A 20,008-nucleotide genomic window follows, 5' to 3' on the forward strand; every position below is an offset into this window, starting at 1 on the left:
GTCAAAGGGGCGGAAGACGCAAGTGCGTCTCGCAGGGCATCTGTAATTCGATTCGATCCTGAGAGCCAACGGGATTCGGGGAAGAGTGGTAAGGATGTGGTAGAGGCTAGGAATGGCAGTGAGCTGCAGAGGGTGGGACCAGGCAGGAGGCAGATCCAATAAACTGGAAGGCTTTCCTAACGTCATCAACATGCACCGGAAGGACGGCTCACACGGGTGCTTACACTGGGCTGGCTGCGAGGATGGCTGGCTTCGCGGAGCTTGGGCTGTCATCCTGGCTCGTGGAACAATGTCGGCAGCTGGGTTTGAAGCAGCCCACGCCCGTTCAGCTCGGCTGCATTCCCGCCATCCTGGAAGGTGAGTGTGGCTAGGCCTCTTCTCCAGGAGGCGTCCCCGCTCCTGTCACCTCACTTTGCCTTCTCGCAGCTTTTGCCCACGCCGGCCCCGTGAGGCGAAGGGCAGTCTTGGCCCTTACGGGCGATCCTGGGTTCCGGAGGCAGACTAGGCAGTGTCGGCGTTTAGGGTGTACGGCTGACTCGCCGTGTGTCCGCATCCAAGTGATGTAATCTCTGAAACTTTTATAGCCTCAGAGCACTGGGAGGGTTTGATGAATAACTAATAGATAATAGTACTGGGAAAATTCGGTAGAGCTTGGATTACTATCAACATTTTACAAATGGAAACTGAGGTTGTCAAGATTACTGGTAAATCCACGGCTCTGGTCCCTAGACTGCTCTTCTCCCCACTCCTCTGGTCCAACCCAGTTTTGCCATTAAAGAGACGCCTTCAGGAAGCCTAGGATGTGACAAATGGAGGCATTAAGTAAACAAGGATGAAGGAGTCAGTAGGGAGCATAGGATGCAGATTGGGGGGAGGACATTCTGGGTTTCCCAAGCCCTGATACCCCGGAAGGAGTCAAAACGAGGTCGTGGTTAGTAGCAGGCATCTCAGGTCAGATGGATGTGGGTTCCAGTCCAGCCTGATACTCACTGTCTGTGTATCCTGGGCAAATCTTTGAGACTCAGTTTCCCCTTCTGTTAAATGGGGATGATAATGGCCTCGCCCTTCTAAAATGTGTCAGTTGCTCTAAATGGAAAGTTGTCAGAATGCCTGGAACGGAAAGGGCACAGGCCAGTACTGAGCATACAGTAACTTCTCATTAAATGTTAGCTGCTGTAAACTGTGCCCGATACAACACCTGTCTACACCTGTGACACTGCTTTGCCCTCTGCCCAGGTCGGGACTGCCTGGGCTGTGCCAAGACAGGCAGTGGTAAGACGGCAGCGTTTGTCCTGCCCATCTTGCAGAAGCTGTCTGAGGATCCCTATGGCATCTTCTGCCTCGTCCTGACACCCACCAGGTGAGCCCCCCAAAGGCCTCATGGGTGAGTTAACCAGCTGTGTTCTCTTGGGCAAGCGCCTTTACCTCTCTGAGTGCACTTTCCATGTGTGCTAGATGGGGACAGAAATTATGCCCACCTCTTAGAGGTGCTGAAGAATTAACAAGACAGTGTGTAAAAAGTTCTGAGCACAGAGCTTGACTCAGGGCAAGCAGGAAGGTCGGGAAGTAGGGACACAGGCAGAGAAAAGGCCTGGGCGGAGCTGGGGCTGGGGGCAGAGAGGAGAGGACTTGGACACTGACCAGCCCTGGGGGAGGGGGGACTGACACTTGGGTCTCAGGCTTTGATGACTGTGGTGTTGAGGCCATTGCTGAGGACGTGGGAAGAAGAAAGGCCAGTGTGGGTAGGACTGGCAGGGGACAAGCCATGGGCTGTTTGGGGACCCAGTCTAGTGAGAGGGCAGGGGCCACAAGGGGCCTCCAACACTCAGTATCGGAACCTTTGTCCAAAGGGGACTGGGAGCCTCGGAGGGTGTGTGAACAGGAGAGGTCCAGGCAGGAGGCCGTAGGGTGGAGATGGGAATGAGAGGCAAGCACAAAACCGCTATCTGACCCAGGCTGGCCCCTTCATGCCCACAGGGAGCTGGCCTACCAGATCGCAGAGCAGTTCCGGGTCCTGGGGAAGCCTCTGGGCTTGAAAGACTGCATCATTGTCGGCGGCATGGGTATGGGGGGCCCAGGGAGGCTCTGGGCATGGACCCTCCGCAGCCTCAGATCATCCACCCAGCCCCACCTCTCGCCCTCCACCCACAGACATGGTGGCCCAGGCCTTGGAGCTCTCCCGGAAACCACATGTGGTCATCGCCACACCAGGGCGCCTGGCGGACCACCTCCGCAGCTCCAATACCTTCAGCATAAAGAAGATTCGCTTCCTGGTAAGTCAGCCTGGGGCCCTGATACATCCACGTGGGACATGTGTGTCCCACAGGCCATCCAGTACCATGCTGGGAATGGTGACAAGAACAGCTCAGGAACCAACAAGAGGGGGCCTGTATTAGTAAAGATAGTTGGGGGCTGGGCCTCTCTGAGGAGGTGACATTGGAGCTGAGATGGGTGAGGGAGCAGGCCTCCAAGACCTAGAGGGAGAGTGCTCTAGGGCCCACATCTAAGACCAGGAAGGAGGCACATGGGGAAGGTGGGTCGAGCCCAGGCATGTAGTCAGGACTCAGACAGCACCCTCACCCCAGATCCCTACCCCCTGCTGCCGGCACTACAGGTGATGGATGAGGCGGACCGGCTGTTGGAGCAGGGCTGCACTGACTTCACCGTGGACCTGGAGGCCATCCTGGCGGCTGTGCCGGCCCGCAGGCAGACGCTGCTCTTCAGTGCCACGCTGACCGACACGCTGAGGGAGCTGCAGGGCCTGGCCACCAACCAGCCCTTCTTCTGGGAGGCTCAGGCCCCGTGAGTCCATAGCCACGCTCCTGGGGGAGCAGGTCAGGCGGGGGGCCAAGTGGGGGGTCACACCCAACAGAGGTTACTGCCCATGGGCAGGGTGGGCTATTGGCCTCATTCAACAGAAGGGGAAACAGGCCTGCCTGTCCCCAGTGTGCGCACAGTAGAACAGCTGGACCAGCGCTACCTGCTAGTGCCTGAGAAGGTCAAGGATGCCTACCTGGTCCACCTGATCCAGAACTTCCAGGACGAGCATGAGGACTGGTCCATCATCATCTTCACCAACACATGCAAGTGAGTGTGGGCAGGCCTGCCTCTCCCGTCCCCCGGGCACCCCTCCCATAGCCCTTCACGGAGGCCTGAGAGGTGGCCCAAGGTTGGAGGTGCCAAGACGGTCTCGGCCCTCCGGGGCCTCTGCTCAGACCAGCAGTTTCGGAGGATGCACTCAAGGGGGCTCAGAGAGGTCAAGCAGTTTGCCAAGGTCACCCCTCCTGAAGGCAGAGCCAGGATTTGGGGTTCCTCAGACCTGCCTTTAACCGGAAGGGCTGAGGGCCTCAGGCTCTCCCCAGGAGACCCCTGCAGCATCTCAGAAGGCCCTGGAGCAGCCTATTCGCTGTGGTCTCAGGATGTCAATGAGGCCCAGCACATCAGCACCAACACCTGGGGCTGTCCTCTCCACAGACCCAGGGATTTCAAAATCCTTTGAGGCGTTTAGGGAGAGCGTCAAGGAGCTGTAGAGTAGCCTAGCCTGAGCCAGAGTAGGAGGGCAGTCCACAGCATGTGGAGGAGACTCCTGATTGCTGCCCCCCAAGAACTTCATGGCCACCAGAAAAGTCTGGATGTAGGGCCCACTCTTGTTGGCTTAGGCCAGGGGAGGGGTCAGTGGGCAGGACACTGCACCCCGGCTTCTCCTTCCCCAGCTGTGCAGGGCCACCTACTTGGGGTCTCGGGGGGTGGGAGGGCCAGGAGCGCCTTTCCAGGACCCTAGCGCTAGACGGGCTGACAGCACATCCTTCCTGCCAGGACCTGTCAGATTCTGTGCATGATGCTGCGCAAATTCAACTTCCCTACCGTGGCTCTGCATTCCATGATGAAGCAGGTGAGGCGTTGGGCAGCCCCACAGATCCCCTCACCCGCCACCCTTGCCCTGGGGACTTCTCTCAGCCTCAGGGCTTTTGCTCAGGCCCTTTCCTCTGCCTGGAACACTCTTCCTGCCACCTGTCTGCCCCAGTCTGGCCTCCTCAAGGTCATCTCCCTCACTGGACTGTGAGCCACTTGAGGGTGGAGACTGTCCTGGCCTCTGCCCTGTCCCCAGGCCTCACACAGTAAGCGCTCAAACGTTTGTTGAGGTGCTACCTCACACCCCCACCCCCGCCCCCAATTCTCTCCCCAATCCGGCACAGAAAGAACGTTTTGCCGCCCTGGCCAAGTTTAAGTCCAGCATCTACCGGATCCTGATCGCGACAGATGTGGCCTCCCGGTGAGCAGCTCCAGGGTACTCCCTTCCCCATGACGCCCCCCACAAAAGGGCCAGAGGGAGGGACTGGCTTCAGGCATGGGTCAGGCAGCCTCAGCTTCACTGCTGAGCGACCTTGGGTGAGCCCCAACCTCAGTTTCCCCACATGGACAGAGGTGCTGACCGACCTCTCTCTCCAGGGGCCTGGACATTCCCACGGTGCAGGTGGTCATCAACCACAACACCCCCGGGCTCCCGAAGATCTACATCCACCGAGTCGGCCGGACAGCCCGTGCAGGTGAGCAGACAGGGCGCAGCAGCCTTTGGCACCCGCCCCTCCTGCCTGCCCACACCGCGAGGAGCCAGAGTCACAAGCTGGTGGGACATGGGAGGGCTACAGGCCACAAGTGAAAGACACTAGAGGAAGCACTTGCAAGTTGGGGGAATCGTCCTTTCAAAACCGTAGGTGGGGATGCTCTGTCTTCTCACCCCCAGCAGCACTAACAGTGACACGTGCTGCCCCCTGGGGACACGGCACACACTGGCCCCATCCCCACCACTCCCTGTTGCCTCACCCCAGGCCCCTTTACCCGTCAGGGCTGCCAATCCATGCCCAGCAGCAATAGGTGTACGAGTCCTGGTGGGTATGACGCTGCCCTGTAGGATTTGGCGTCCAAGTTCAACCCCTTGCTGTGACTCTGGCTGGGAGCCAAGAAGGCATCCTTGTGTCTGCTCCCCAGCCCCACCCAGGAGGGGCATGGAGTCCAGGAGATTTTCTCATACCTGGAGTGGGCAGAGATATGGTTTCTGGGGCCAGACTGGGCCTGGCCCTTCTCTCCTGCCCTGTAGCCTCAGGAAGGTCACATCAGCTCTCTGGGCCCCCACTGTCTCATCCAACAATGGGTAATAAGAAGGTGACACCTGTTTGGGGCTGCTCTGAGGGTCATGGGCCTGGTCAGCTGCCAGTGCTGTTCCAGCACTAGTCACTGTCACAGGAACAGGGAATGGAGAAAGTGGTGTGCAGAGATCTGAGCTGAAGCCTGTCTGGGCTTATTGCTGACAGAACTTGGCCTGGGCTCCCTGGCGGCCACACCGAAATGGGAAATCAGCCACATCACCTGTATAAGGCCAAGCTGGCAGGAGAGCTGCCTCTCCCTGGAGTCCTGCAGCTCCCCTGAGACAGACCTGCCTACTACGCAGAGGTCAGGCAGGGGGTTGAGCCCTGACGCCCTGAGCTTCGTTCATTTCCACTCACTCACTCACCCACCAAGCTCCTGTACTGTTCCCCTTGATTAAGAGGAGCCCTGAGCCACCTGTTGGTCAAGCCCTTTGTCCTGGCCTCCAGCACACAGCCTGGGTGTGTCCCCACAGGGCGGCAGGGACAGGCCATCACGCTGGTGACGCAGTATGACATCCACCTGGTACACGCCATCGAGGAGCAGATCAGTGAGTGGAGGGGCAGAGGACGAGAGGGGAGGGGAGGCGGGTGCTTCTGGGTGAGATGCCACTCAACCCTATCAGACACCCGCTAGCCTGCTCACATGAGCAGGCTTAAACTGCGCTTTCCTTCTTACGCAACCCTCAAAGAAGTTTCTTTTGCCCATTTGTTGAAACAGAAGCTCTGCAATGGCCTTCAGCAGCTGGAAGCCACATCTGGTGGGAAGGGACTTTGGTTTCTCAGACCAGAGTGTGTGGGTGGTCCCTGTGGATGAGTCAGAAGCCCCAGGGCTCGGGCCCGGGCATGATTGAAAAACCCCCTTGGGTGGTTTAATGTGTAGCCAAGACCGAGAACCTCTGGGGCACCTCCAGTCACTGCACAGACTGTCCTAAGATTCAGAAATGTCTTGACTTTAAAGGACACTGTTTCCAGGAAAAAAAAAAAATCCCTAGTCAAATTCATAGTATTGCTAACAACAAAAAAAGAGCAATCTGTACGTTCCTTGGGTCTGAAATCTTAGATCTTGCCCACCTGATCCTTATCTGCTATGGCCCTGGATGGCCTTGCATGCCCTGCTACACAGGGAACTCACTACATAGTTGAAATCCCCCTCCATGTCGTGCCTGCCCACCCTGTGACCCTGCTGTCCCCACAGAGAAGAAGCTGGAGGAGTTCTCGGTGGAGGAAGCTGAGGTGCTCCAGATCCTCACACAGGTCAACGTGGTGCGAAGGGAGTGTGAGATTGTGAGTGTCGGGGAAGGGGCTGGTCCTCGGGGCCCAGGGTGCTTCCTGCGAGACGGTGACCCCCAAGACGGCCTCTCCCTCCCCCCCGCAGAAACTGGAGGCAACCAACTTTGATGAAAAGAAAGAGATTAATAAGCGGAAGCAGATGATCCTGGAGGGGAAGGTGAGGGCTGAGCCGGTGGTGGAGTGGGCCTGGGGCACAAGCTTCCCCGTGGGTGATCAGCTTAGCCACCTTCCGGTCCTCCCCATGCCAGGATCCCGACCTGGAGGCCAAGCGCAAGGCCGAGCTGGCCAAAATCAAGCAGAAGAACCGGCGCTTCAAGGAGAAAGTGGAGCAGGCACTGCAGCGGCAGAAGGCCAGCGGGCCTGGCCGCAGGGGGTGTCCATCCAGGGCCCAGCCTGAGGCCTGCTTGTCCCCAGCACCCGCTCAGGGCCCGGCCTGAGTTCCACACGGCCCCCGTCTGCCCAGCCTGGGACGCCTTCATCCAGCTGAAGGTTGGAGGGTCCTCCCCTCAGGATAATCCCTCCTCCCAGTCTGCCCAGTCCCCCTCAGTGGAGCCCACGGACACCCACGTGCAGTGCGCAGCCCTCCACCCGACCCTGCAGCCCCTGGTGGTCCCTCCTCAGAACCTTGGCCAAGAGGCAGGCTGCAGAGGAGGAAAGAACGCTATGAGGTTGGGCCCAAGTCCACGTCCAGTGACCCCAGCCCAGGGTCACCCTGGGGGTGCCGTGGGGCCCCAGAGCGAAGGTGTGTCGCTTGCAGGAGATGCTCAATAAATGAGTCTTTTGACTTCCCCAGTCTGACTCTCGGGGAGCAGGGTCAGAGGGAGGGAGGTGTGACTGCCTGTACTTCCCAAGTCTCCCAGGACACCACTTACCACCCCCCACCCGCCAGGTCTCCTTTCCTGTCGGGCCAGGCCCAAAGCTTTGGACTGCAGTGCTGACCATTCCAGCTGAGTGACCTTGGGTTGGTGAAGCCCCTTATATGGGCCTTGGTTTCTTCATCTGGAAAATGGGCATAGCAACTGCTGTTCTCTGCAAATGCAGATGTTTTGGTGAGATCCCTCCCATGCTCAATGAACACAGCCGTGTGCTGGGACCTTCCCCTCCTGCCGACCTGCTTGCATTTGGGGTTTGTGGCCAGAGCGAAGTGGTGGGGGGAGTCCTTAACCAGGGTCCACCTTCGTCCAAACTGGTCCAGACAACATGGGCAGAGCCCAAGAAGATGGGGCAGCAGAGCCATGTGGCCTGGGCATGCCCCTGAGGCTTTCTGAGCCTCCCTCTCATCTCTGAGTGGCTTATCAAACCCTACACAGACTGAGGGCAGAGGGTCCAGTGACGGCGACCAGGTACCTAGGTGCTCACACACCACACACACAGCCACGCTTAGAAATGTAATTTGGGCACCAGCACGTGCCCTGGGGAGTCTAGAAATTCTACACGATGAAGAGCTCAAAAACAGCCCGTGAGCTGTGAACAGCCAGGGCTGGCTGGAGCACTGTGGACAGGCCCTCCCCAGGCTGAGTCGAGCCCCAGTCCCTGCCGGGGGAATGGCCCACTGTGCCGCCTGCGGCCTGGCCCGTGCCCCAGGCGGGAATCGTTCATGTAAAACTAGCTCCCGCAGGCCCCTGCTCCCACGTAGACCCAGAGGCCGGACTCAGGGCGTGCCCTCCGCCAGGCGGGCCAGGCCCTCCCGCAGCTCGCTCAGCTCAAACAGCCTGACGTCCAGCAGCTGCGCAGCCCGGCCCACCTCGGCCCGTGCCCGCTCCCGCTCTACCCGTGCCTCCTCCAGGCTGCGCTCCGTTGCCCGCAGCTGGTGCTCCAGCTCCGCGTTTCGGGTCTCCAGTTCCTGCAGGGAGAGGGCAAGCAGGGTTGGGGGCCCCAGCAAGTCTCAAGGGTCCAGCATCTGAATGCTATCCCCACAGCCTCCGCTCTGGGCCAAGCCCTCTGTCTCCTGGCCTCCTCCCTGCCACCTCTACCCAAGACACTCCCTGGTCCCCTAATTGGAATATCATTGAAATGACCACGTTCCTCTTCTGCTCAAGACCCTCGTCACCCATCATGCTGGGAATGAAATCCATACCCCTCCTCGCTCATTCCAACCCAGGCTTGCTGGCTTCCTTGTGGTTCCTTGAACATACTTTCTCCCCAGCTCAGGGCCTTTACATATGCTGTGCACTCTGCCCAGGAAACAATAGGGAGCATTCCCCCAACTTCTCTCTCTTTGGGGGCACCAGCTCCTTTAACTTCTCCCTCCTGCTGGACTCACAGGACATGCTTGAAGGTTTCTCAGATAAAGTCTTCAGTGAGGGCCAGGCCAGCACATTTGGGTACAAATGCAAGCTCCTGACCTCAGGCTGGGAATGTGTGAGGATTTGATGGGGTCAAGAATGAAGATTCAACAGAGACTCAAAAACTGCTTGTTGAATGAATGGAAGGAGATGAAACATTGTACTAATAACCATGTTTTATAAACCACCCACTGATTCAGTCCTTCCATGCACCTGGTCATCCAAATCCTTCACAACCTTAGATGTCTTCCTGACTCCATTTATAAGTGAAGAAACTGAAGCTCAGGGAGGCACATAGCTGCCCAGAACCCACTCGGTAGGGAAGATGCCAGGTCTGTCCTATATCAGAGGCTGGCTGCCTTGGGTGGTCACCCCACCCCGCCTCACAGCAACCGCACACACCTGCACCTTCTGCTGCGTCTCCTCACGCTCGGCGCTGTCTGGGGCCTCACGGGGACCACCAGTCTGGCTCTTCAGCGTCTGGATCTCCTAATGGAGAAGTTTCCAGAATCCGTTCTGAGAGTCCTGGCTCCCCCATGGGAGATCAGGGAAGGCAGGGCCCGAGGAAACACAAACGCATACAGACACGCTCACACACCTGGTCCTTAGTTTGCACTAGTGCCTCCAGCTGCTCCAGCGACTGGCCCGGTCCCTCCTTCTCACTGACTGCGGGTGGCTCGGCGGTGGCAGCCTGGGCCTCCAACTCAGCCACCTGTGCAGACAGGAAGGTCAGCCCCTGACGCCCCAGCCTGTACTCTCCTGATCCCTGGGGAATATGCCTGACCAGCCAAGCCCATGACTGGGCACTAACCCCTTCTGGTTGGGGCCACCACCCCGCCTCTGGCAGGTAGGTCTTTAGGGTCTGACAACCCTCTGAGGCTGACATTATTTCAGACCCATACTACAGAACAAGAAACTAAGGCTCAGGGAAGTGATTTGCCGAGATCACACAGCCAGCCAGGGAACCCAGGACAGATAGGAGGCAGGGGCTTCACAGTGGTCCGGGCCACTTGGGGTCTCTAGGAGGGAGAGGCTTCCTCACCCGCTGTCGCAGCCGCTCGGCCTCTGCGCGCTGGGCCTCCAGCTGCTGCCTCCACTGGGCGGCGGCGGCGTTGGCCTCTCGCAGGGCGCCCGCCAATTTGTTGTTACTGTCCTGAAGCGCGAAGAACTCGGCCTCCCACTGCACCTCGCCCACCGAGCTGCGGGGACACTGGAGTCGGCAGAGGGCAGGGCGGGGCCTCACTGGGCCTGAGGCAGGGTGAGGGAGGTGCTGGGCTGGGGGCGGGGTTATGGGCGGGGTCAAGACACCTCGGGAGTAGGGGGTGGGGACGTCCCGGGGAGGCGGAGTCTTGCCGGGGGTGGGGTCAAAGTAGGCGCTTTGGTGTCAGTTCAGTGAGACACAGTCGGAAGGCCAAGCAGGATCAGCCCAGGGGATGTGGACAGAACAAAGTGGGTGGGGAGGCACCCGTGGGTTTAGAATTAGCCGGGGGAGATGTGGACAGGCCAGGGTTAGCCCCGAGGAATGGATGAGGCAGGAGCGGGGTCGGCTCTGGAAGGGGCATAATCTGGGTGTCTCCTCTCCTACCACAGGCCTTGGGTCCCGTGTCAGATCCTGCCGCTTGAACAAGTCCCTACAGTTTCTGAGAACTTCCTCTCCCCTCTTCCCCAACCCTTCGTCCTGCCACGCCCCCGTGCCCCGCCCTACCCCCTCACCCCTCGGACAGCATCTTTCTGAGCCGCTCGCGCTCAGCGGGGCCGGGAGCGTCCGCGCTCTGGCTGCGGAATAGCTTCTCGTCGCCGGGGCCGTTGGAGCTGACGAGGGGGCTCGGGGGCACCTAAGAGCATGGGCAGAAGTGAGGGCACAGTAAGGGCTGATGCTACGTGGGTCGTGACTGAGGGCAGGAGGTCCTTCCCAGCACTGGGATCTGACTGCTCCTTTCCCCTCCTCACCCACTACCAATGGCTCCCGACGGCCCCTTTCTGGGCCCTGCCCCCCACCTTGCCAGCTGGGCTCTCACCAACCCCCAGGAGCAAACCTGATGCAGGCTAGCCTAAACCCCGGGAGAGACTCATAATCTGCAAAGCGGGGAGCAATCTGAAACCTCCATGCTGTTCCCTCAGAGCGATGACCTTCCCTGGGGCCAAATTTCAACATCCATTTAAAATTCCTACAGGAAACGCACTCCATCAGGTTAAATTCATTATGAATCCACCTGCTGCCTGGACCAACCTACTTTTTCATCTCCTTAATCCCGTGCCCAGCCCTGGGCCTGGCACACAGCATGGGGTCAATAAATGATGCTGAGGGACTTCCCTGGTGGTCCAGTGGGTAGGACTCCGTGCTCCCAATGCAGGGGGCCCGGGTTTGATCCCTGGTCAGGGAATAGATCCTGCATGTATGCCACAACTAAGAGTCTGCATGCCACAACTAAGAAGCCAGCATGCCGCAATGAAGATCCCACGAGCCACAACTAAGACCCAGTGCAGCCAAAATACATAAATAAAATAAATAATAAATATTAAAAATAAATAAATAAATGATACGAATAAGTTAGTGGGGGAAAACACCCAGGGACAGTTTTTTTACTCTGCCGCTCTACTTAGCCATTTCAGCTTCCACATTTCAACTCTGCCCTGTGAGCTGGTTTTCTGGCCTTCCTTGATCTAACATTTGGACAGCCTATGACATGCTCCCATGGCACCCACAGCCCTCTTCCATGGTCCTTGCCATGGATCTAGTTTTACATCATCTGTGAGCATTTGGTCCTGGGAACCGGCACAGCACCTAGACCCCACAATACCAGTTGAGCTCCTGGCACGCATGGGACAGGGAGTGCTGACCTGGTGGGCAGTGAGCCCCAGGGCTGGACTGGTGAGCTCTCCCCCATCCTGAGATTTCTCGCGTGCCAGCCTCGCTGCTTCCTTCACTTCCTGGAACTTCTCAGCAAACTGAGGAATGGGGGGCAGGAACAGACAGTCAACAAACTCCCAGCCCCCTCCCCCAGGGTCCCACCACATTAGCTCCACCCAGTACCAGCTCTGTCGCTTTGGAAGGAACTTTAGTATTGAGTGCATCCCCTCCTCTCATGAGCTGGAAGAGTGGGAAGTAGGCTTGGAAAACGATGCCCAATGAGCAGAGTGGGTATCAGGATGGGGGGTGGGTGGGATGTTCATGGAGGCGTATCACATTGAGCCACCTTGAGAAAGGGACCCCCTTTCCCTCTCAGTCAGGCTTATTTCAGCAAGGAGAGCCTCAGGCGGGTGCTAATCTGTCTTTCATTTCCAGCTAGGGTAAGATACACTTTTTTTTTTCATTTTAAAATAAATTTCCTTAGCTTGAAAGTAATTTTTTAAAGAGACATATTTACAGACAAACAGCCACTTGATTTGTGCAAAGGGGCCAGTGCAATTCATTGGGGGTTGGGGGGGGGGTAGATGTTTTTTTTCAAAAAACGGCCCAAAAGCAACTGAATACTCATGTGGGAAAAAAAATACTCCTACTTTAAACCCCCGGTAGAAATTAATTCAAAGATCTAAATTTGAAAAGAAAACTAATGCTTCTAGAAGAAAAGCGAAGAAAAGCATCATGAACTCAACAGGATTCAGAGAGCACGAACCACACAGGGAAGCAATGGATAAGATAATACTGAACTCTAGAAACAGCAGAGGGGGGAGGGAGGCGATAAAGAAGGTAATGCCAGGGGTGCGGGGAAGCACCCAGCCCATCCTAGGCACTCAGAGAGGGGCAGGGTGTGTCCGAAATCAGAGCAGGTGGCCAACAGAGCTGGCATGTGAACCAGAAAATTGGGAAGGAGCTACTGGTTTGTCCAATTCTGTAGGCCCATTCTGCAGCTGGGAAGATGGAGGCCCAGCATCTGTCCAGGGTCCCCCAGTGCACCCAAGAGAAGACCCAGCCCCAGCCCCATTCCTCCCACCATGTATCCCTGCAGGCCCACCTGAGTCAGATGCTGCTCAGAAGCAAAGCCAAGGCCATAGACGGTGTTGGCGCGACTGTCTGCCCACTGCCCGAACTTCTGGGAGGTTTTGGTAAATGTCATGTTGGGGGTGACAGTGCTGTTGATGATGGCCTGGGGAAGGCGGTGGGGAGAAAAGTTCCCGGGTGATGGGACTGGTAATAATGAATGTGAAACCCCAGGGATATAGCTTTGTATCAGCACCTCAGAAGTCCTTGGTCTGAGCCATTTCAGGAGGAAGACTGAGACCCAGAAAGACTCAGGGTACTCCCCCGGCCCCCAAGGCACACAACAAGGAAGCGACTGAACCAGGCTTGTCCCTAGGATCCTTGGCACCTGCCACCCCACCCAAGCCCCACCAGGACCTTGGCACCCCCAAGGCTGATGATTCGGTAGACGTTGCGGGTGGCATCGTAAAAGTAGGAGACAGTGAGTGCGTGTTTGCCCGCAGGGATCCAGTTCCGCTTGGTGGCCGGGTCGATCTGGAACACGTGCGCCCGTGTGCTGAAGATGGGCTGCTCCCTGCATGGGGAGAGGGTGTTCAGCGGGGGCCAGGCACTGGCCCCCCACGGGACTCAAGGCCAAGCTTTGGTAGAAGCAGGGGCTCACCTGGCTGTGGACATTGGTCAGGCTTGTCTGGGTGGGCTCCAAGGGACAGCCAGGGGGATGGTAGGAACTGCTGGCTTGGCCTCTGGGGGGACAGGAGGTTTGTGAGTGTCCCCCCAGACCAGGCTGTGGGAGGCCAAGCATGTCCAGCCCCAGGACCCACTTCCAAGTACACCATTCATAGAACTTCAATCCAAAAGTTAGGGAATCACTCAGCAAAAAGACCCCAACTCTCTCCATTGGGAAGAAGCTCGTGCAACACCCTGGGCAGGAGATGGCCTCTGATAGGAGCCAGGTGGCATCTAACAGCCCAGCATATACCTCACATCTTCCTGGTTACTGGACCCCCAGTGAAGTCTTCTCAATCTCTGGGCTGGGTGGAGGAGGCCAAGGTGGCCAACTCCTGTTCAGTACTTCCTGACACTTTCGTCCATCACTCCTCAAAGGAGGGCCTCCATCAAAAAGTGGGGCATAGACAGGTGCCTACTGGGAGACCAGTCCTCCACTGGACCCACAAAGAGACCCCTCAGCTTCCACTGTAGGGCAGAGGCACACCTTGGAGTCAAAGTCCAAATCCCCAGGGAGCCTCCAGCCTAGTTAAAAAGACAAGATATGGCTGAACAAGTCTACCATGGTGCCCACCCATCACCACTCAATCCCAGTACCATGGGGCTGGGCGGGATCCAGGTCCACGAGGGACCTGGGGGAGGGGGGGATGCAAACTAAGGGAAGGGAGGCCCGGACTCGGTAGCCTCCGTGGTCAGAGGGGGGAATGCCCCCCCACTCTGTCCTGGGCAGCTGCTGTCCCGGTCACAGGGTCTGAAACCGGAGCCCCTGGGTGGGGGAGGGGCAGAGACTTTGGCCGGGGTTTGGGGTGGGTCCTGGGTCGAGCCAGGGTTCCGGGGCGCAGGGGTCCTAGAAACTCAGGTCCCTCCTGCCCGGACGTTCCTGCAGCGGATGTTCCTGCAGCGACTTGCGGCATTGGGAAAAGTTACTCACCAACTAGTCATGCGCCTCGGACGCTGCCGGCCGCGGGGCTCCAAAGGGGAGCCCGACTCCGCCCGGTGTCCGGGATCCACAATCGCGTGCGGGGGTGAAGCCCCACCCCAGGAGCCCCAGTCCAGGGGATCTGATATTCAGTCAGGATCGAGTTCCCAGGGTCAGGACCAGGGTGCCCTATGCGCGCCCCAACTTCGGGAAGTGCCGCCCCCGACCCTGGAACTTCCAGGATCCCTGCGACGCACCCCCCACTCCGGGTCCAGAACTTCGCGGACACGTTATCTACCTCCTGCAACCGCAGGTCCAGAGCTTAGGAGATCCTGCGCGCTGTCCCTGACGCCTGAACTTCGGGGACGCCCCTGCCACCCTTCCATCCCCGGGTCCTGAATTTCGGGGTTCCCTCGCGTCGCCCCTCCACCCCAGGTCCGAAACGTCGGAGACATCTTCACAGCCCCCTCCAGTGACGGGTCCGGAACTTCGGGAACCGCTCGCACTGTCCCCTCCCCGACCCCGACTCCGGAGCTTCGGGGTCCCCGCGCCCTCTCAAGCCCTGGAACTTCGGGGCTCCCCCAGCTGCCCCCAGCCTCCGTATCCGGAACTGCGAGACCCCCAGCGCCCTCTCCCCGGCCCTGCAACTTGGGGGCCCCCCGCGCTCCCAGCGCTGGCTCAGCTGCCCGGGCTCACCCTGCCGGCTCGGCGCCCCGCAAGTGTCCGGGCGCTAGGCGGGTGCGGCCCGCAGACGGGCGCCCCGCTCGCTCGCTGGCTCCGGGGCCCGCGCCCTCCGCGCCGCCCTCCGCACCGCCCGCGCCTTTGTCTGCGCCGCCGCCGCCGCCGCCCGCGCCGTCTCCGGTCCCATCGCGGCGAGTCCCGACGCGGCCGCCGCCCGCCCCGCCTCCCCGGGCCGCCGAGGCCGCCCCGCAGCGCCCCCTGCCGGCGGCAGGTGTGGGGTGTGGGGGAGAGGGAGAAGGAGGGGCGCGAGCAGGGAGGAAGGGGGGAGGATTGGGGACGAGAGGTTAAGAAGGGGGCGGAAGGGGACAGGGAATAGGGCGGAGACAGAGACCCAGACCTAGAGACAGAGCGATGGAGGAGAGAGGCAGAGACACAGGAGACAGACAGACCTAGGTGGACAGAGGAGAATGTGGCCTCATCCTCTCTTCAAGGGGGCCCCTGATCCTCAGGGCCTCTGCTGCTTTTGCCCGTGATGGGGAATCAGGTTCCTCTTCACCCGATGGGAGTCCGGGGACAGGGCACATCTGCTTTCTTGGTGGGCCCAGGCGCATGCACACAGTAGCTTCTCAATGGCTGTATCCAGAAAATGAAAGAGACCTCAGCAGAGAGAGGGCTGGTAGATGAGAGAGAGGCAAACAGTAGGCACTTAATGGGGCTTGATCCCAGGTCCTGCTCAGAATCCTTCCTGCCTGCTCTCCCACCTCACCCTGATCCCCAGGTTGGGGCTTCTGTCAACCTCGGGGCTTCTGTGTCCCCTAAAACAACTGTAACAATGCCGATGAGGTTGGATTAGGATTATCGTTGCTGTGTTATAGGGTCCCCAAATCCAGGTGGAGGGAATGTCAGTGTCCACTTGCCACCAAATGGGTGAATTGCCTGGAGGTCCACAGGCCCAGGTTTGCCACCTCTGGTCAGAGGGAGTCCACCCCTTCCTACACTTGCTGGGAGAGGGTCCTTTTAGAGCCGAGCCAGGATCTCCTCTGACCCTGCCTGTGGAGCCCACTTTTCAGTCCTGTATCTGCCCTTTCTCTGGAGACACACAGTGTCTCCAAAGTCACAGAGTGCCATCGGGTTCATGGGCAGAGGCACCGGGGCTCCTCAGAACCAAGCCCTGCCCTTCCCTGAAGCTCTGACTCACATGCCAGGTTTTTGCTTTTCCTCTCCTCTACTTCCTTTCCCTGTTCTTGTCTGTTTCCGCCAACAAGAATCGCACATCTGAGCTGGTAGCTTCCTTCAAATTACCTTTAGGTGAATCCCAGTTCATGTCATTTCCGGAGACTTACTACCAGGCCAAGATCTGAGTTTTCCTCCCTCCAGGCCTTTGCCCAAGCTGTTTCTTCTACCTAGAATGCCCTTCCGAAAGGCATATATTCTGTTTTGTCCTTCCAGGCTCAGCTCCACTGCCCCCTTGCCTCCTGGAAGCTTCTCTAACTATCCTGGGTTTGGAAGGGATATCACCCACCCCTGTTCCACCACCCCATCCCTTTCTGTGGGATCCCTGATCTATTTATTTGTTCGATTGTGGCCAGAGCTGGCCCATCCTGGAGCCCAGCCTCACTCAGCATGAGAGGTACTATCACTCCAACTAGGAAAACAGAGCCGCAGACTCAGTTTCCCCAGTTGCCTTTAACTTCACATGGCATCTGCATAAGCAAAGGATTTGGCTTCGCTCTCAGGCCCGAAGCCACAAAACGCTTGAACACTGTAGGGAACAAAGAAAATACCGTCTGTTCTGTGCAAAGAATGATTTTTCCTTATTACCGGAAAAAAAAAAGAAAATTTAAAAATTAAAATTAAAAAAAAGTAACTGGAAATGTGCCGGCAGAGCCAAGTCTTCTGGAAGCTGCTCGGTGTGTGCTAAGTGCTGGGTGGCTGTAGAGCTGGGGCCATGTGGCTGTTCTGTGGGGGCAGCTGGGTGAGGAGCCTGGGCAGACTTTACCCCTTATGAGGGCAGGAGGCAACAGCATGAGGGAGAATGGGGTCCCCTCTCAGGTCTCCAGGAAGGACAGGGATGTGGATGGCCTTGAGCAGCCCTGACCTGAAGTTGTCTTAATCAAGTGCAAACTGAGGGAGGGATTTTGTCAGTGTATACCTCAGTTTTCTTGCCTGGAGAATGGGCTGATGCTTACAGGGCTGTAGGTGGTGGGAGGAGGCAGGAAGGATCCAGGCAACACCAGCAGCTTCTCACTGTCCCCTGGGTATAGATGGGTAGGGGGCTGCCCTGAGCTGCCACTACCACCCCAGCCTGAGCCCTCTTCTGCCTAGTTCTCGGGCCTGTCTTACTGGGAATGTCCTTGAGGGGCAAACAGAGGCCACCAACCCAAGGTGGCTGACTAGTAACAACAGCTTTCTCTTGGGGCTGAGGAAGGACATGAGGGAATGAGCTTCCTGTCACAGGAGGAACCAAGCAGGAAATAGAACAGCTTGTTTGGCTCTAGGGCAGCCACATTTACAGAGTGGCTCTTAGAGGTCAGGCTCTGGCCTCTGCCTAGTTAAATCTGACCCAAACTTTGGGCTGAAGTTATATTGTTTCTCCTCCCTGGAGGGTTACTGTCCCACCAGAGCAGGGGAGGTCTGTCACTCTTCCCCAAAGCCACATGCCCAACTTCATGGCATGAGTCACAGTGGCCACTTAGGTCTGTTTATGTCATGAGTTGGTTACTGTCTACTTCTTCCATGGCTCTGTCTCAGCACCTAGAGCAAGGCCTGACTTGCAGCAGGAACTCTGTAAATGCTTCCAGAAGGAAGGGGTCCCAAGGCCCGCCTTGGTCCTTGGTGGCCTCCAGAGTCACATGAGCCAGGGAGTGAATCCCAGCCCTGCCTCCTACCAGTAGGGTGACCTTAAAGAAGTCACTTTTCTTCCCTGCACTTTAGTTTCCCCATCTATAAAATGTGCATAAGAATGGTGCTCACTTCTGAGGTTTCCTCTAAGGCTCCAACATGTCCTGGCGTGAAGAGGGTATGACCCTAGGAGTTTAATAAATGCTTGCTGTTATAAACATTATAGTTATTCTTGGCATGTGGTTTCGACCCTGAGCCAAGTTCTTAAGATTTTCTCTTTTAGGGTATGAGGGGTCCCAACCAGGCGTGAGCCCTTGAGAAGAGAAATGGGTCCAACCTGGCATGATATCCTCTAAATCTTTAGCTCTGGGCCCTGTATGTGCCTCTCTAACCACTCTCCTTCTCCTACTCCCTATTGTCCCAGGCTGGCTAGTTGGGCCAGCCACTAGACCTTATCCTCCTGGCAAACTCCTATTCATTCCTCAAACTCCCACCCCCAATGCCCTCTTCTCTAAGAAGCCCTCTTTCCTCTTCTGCTGAACCCTTCCCAACACCCTCCCTCCTTGTAGCCCAACCCTGACCCCAGGGGGTGTCTGTGTCCAGAGCCGATTCCCCCAGCCTGAGGGTATCTCAAGGGCTGGGCTGAGGCCTCTCTTGGGCTTGGCATCTCCCAGCATGGGGTGGACGCATAGGGGTCATGGCAGAGGAGAGTTTGATGATTCAATATTGGTGATTTTTCTTCACTAGAAATTGACCCCACCTAAAATTCAGATCCAATTCAATTTCTCCCCAAGGCCAAGGTTAATTCATTAAACAAACAGCTCTCAGGAAGTAATGGAACCAGACACCCCCAGGCCCAGACATGAACGGGCTGGTGCAGAGGGTCTGGCACTGGGTTATGGATCAACCTCCCGGGACCAGGGCGGGTTGGGGGTTGAGGGAGGCGGCCCTTGAGCCCCCTCCAAACTTCAAACCTGGATCCGTGGTTCAGTTCCCACAGACCTAATTACCCTCATTTGCCACATGTACTAATTACCTCCGCGATACCAGGTGGCTGGGCGGGGCTGCCCCACTTTTGGGAGGTAGGTCAGGGCCTGATTATTTTTGGCTGTGTTGTCCTTGAAGCCTCCACCATCTACTCATGTGAAGGGCAGAAAGTGGGGCAGAAAAATCATGGCCACATCAGGAGGGACAGTGGGAGACTTGAGAGTCAAGTTGGCACAGGAGCTCCCTGAGCAGCGGGTTTGGGCCTAAGGACTGAGAGTCTTTGGCACCCACCTGGGGTGGCAAAACCTGGAGAGACTGAGAATCATCCATCTCTACTGGACTGGTCTGGAGGCCTGCTTTGAACGTGACACCATCTGTGGGAGAGGGCTTGGATTGGGGGCTAGTCAGACAGGCCTGGGTATAAATCCTGACTCATACCAACTTGATGTGTGTTCCTGGGCACGTGATCCCCTCTCTCTGCACCTTTGCTGAGGGATCAGATGGGGATAATAAGTCACAAAGAGTGCTCTGGGCAGAGGCACAGCATGTGCAAAGGCCCTGAGGTGGGGATGGGCTAGGTGTGTTGGAGGAACAGCAGGGAGGCCAGGGTGGTCAGAACAGAGTGAGGGAGGAGACTAAGGGGATGCTGAGGGCTAAGGGAGCCAGGTGGGAGCTCGTGGATGGCAGTGAGGTATTAAGGGTACTGGGGAGCCATGGGAGAGTTTGGAGCCAGAGAGGGTGGGATGTGATCAGATTTACACTGCAGGCTCCAGACAAGGTTTCAACTCTTTTTTTTTGGCGGGGGGGCAGCTGCACTGTGCGGCTTGTGGGATCTTAGTTTCCTGAGCAGGGATTGAACCCAGGCCCTCAACATTGAGAGCAGGGAGTCCTAACCACTGGACTGCCAGGGAATTCCCCCCCAGGGTTTCAACTCTTAGGAGAGAACCAGGTATCTATACACTGCGCAGAATAGGGGCAGACCCTGACTTTCTCTGAGCCTCAGTTTCCCAATCCCAGACAGAGTCCAGAGGCTTTGGCAGCCCCAGGACACTCAGGACCCTCAGCCAGGGAATCTCCCCTTCACCCAAGCTCCCAAATTCTGGCCAAGCAGCCTACATGGCCTCCCCTTCACCTGCCCTCTCCTCCTACTACTCTCCTTCTGTGGCCTTGAAGGAACAGCTGTGGGAACAGAGAGCAGGAGGCCTCGGGG

General features: G+C 57.6%; 2 protein-coding genes across 3 annotated transcripts; one reads left to right on the forward strand and one right to left on the reverse strand.

Moving 5' to 3' along the window:
- Positions 1-202: 202 nt before the first annotated feature.
- DDX49 (DEAD-box helicase 49) lies at positions 203-7,227 on the forward strand. Its single transcript, XM_060092185.1, has 13 exons — positions 203-357; positions 1,237-1,360; positions 1,978-2,063; positions 2,152-2,273; positions 2,615-2,802; positions 2,947-3,087; positions 3,817-3,892; positions 4,197-4,273; positions 4,450-4,547; positions 5,621-5,695; positions 6,343-6,431; positions 6,523-6,594; positions 6,686-7,227. Exons 1-13 carry the CDS (start codon positions 243-245, stop codon positions 6,872-6,874), a joined length of 1,452 nt encoding a protein of 483 aa, XP_059948168.1. The 5' UTR covers positions 203-242; the 3' UTR covers positions 6,875-7,227.
- A 585-nt stretch (positions 7,228-7,812) lies between these two features.
- Positions 7,813-15,121, reverse strand: HOMER3 (homer scaffold protein 3). Of its 2 annotated transcripts, XM_060093926.1 has the most exons (11): positions 14,986-15,121; positions 14,302-14,431; positions 13,306-13,387; positions 13,062-13,218; positions 12,679-12,810; positions 11,564-11,671; positions 10,436-10,557; positions 9,765-9,921; positions 9,321-9,434; positions 9,125-9,211; positions 7,813-8,280 (listed from the first exon to the last, which is right to left on the reverse strand). In XM_060093926.1, the coding sequence occupies exons 3-11, from the start codon at positions 13,317-13,319 to the stop codon at positions 8,089-8,091; spliced, it is 1,083 nt and encodes a 360-aa protein (XP_059949909.1). In that variant the 5' UTR covers positions 13,320-13,387; positions 14,302-14,431; positions 14,986-15,121; the 3' UTR covers positions 7,813-8,088. The 2 variants fall into 2 exon arrangements, with proteins under 2 accessions (XP_059949909.1, XP_059949908.1); XM_060093925.1 differs by lacking the exon at positions 14,302-14,431.
- Between the last annotated feature and the right edge of the window lie 4,887 nt (positions 15,122-20,008).

The sequence above is a fragment of the Mesoplodon densirostris genome, chromosome 3 (assembly GCF_025265405.1).
Source record: "Mesoplodon densirostris isolate mMesDen1 chromosome 3, mMesDen1 primary haplotype, whole genome shotgun sequence".
In the NCBI taxonomy this organism is placed as follows: Eukaryota; Metazoa; Chordata; class Mammalia; order Artiodactyla; family Ziphiidae; genus Mesoplodon; species Mesoplodon densirostris.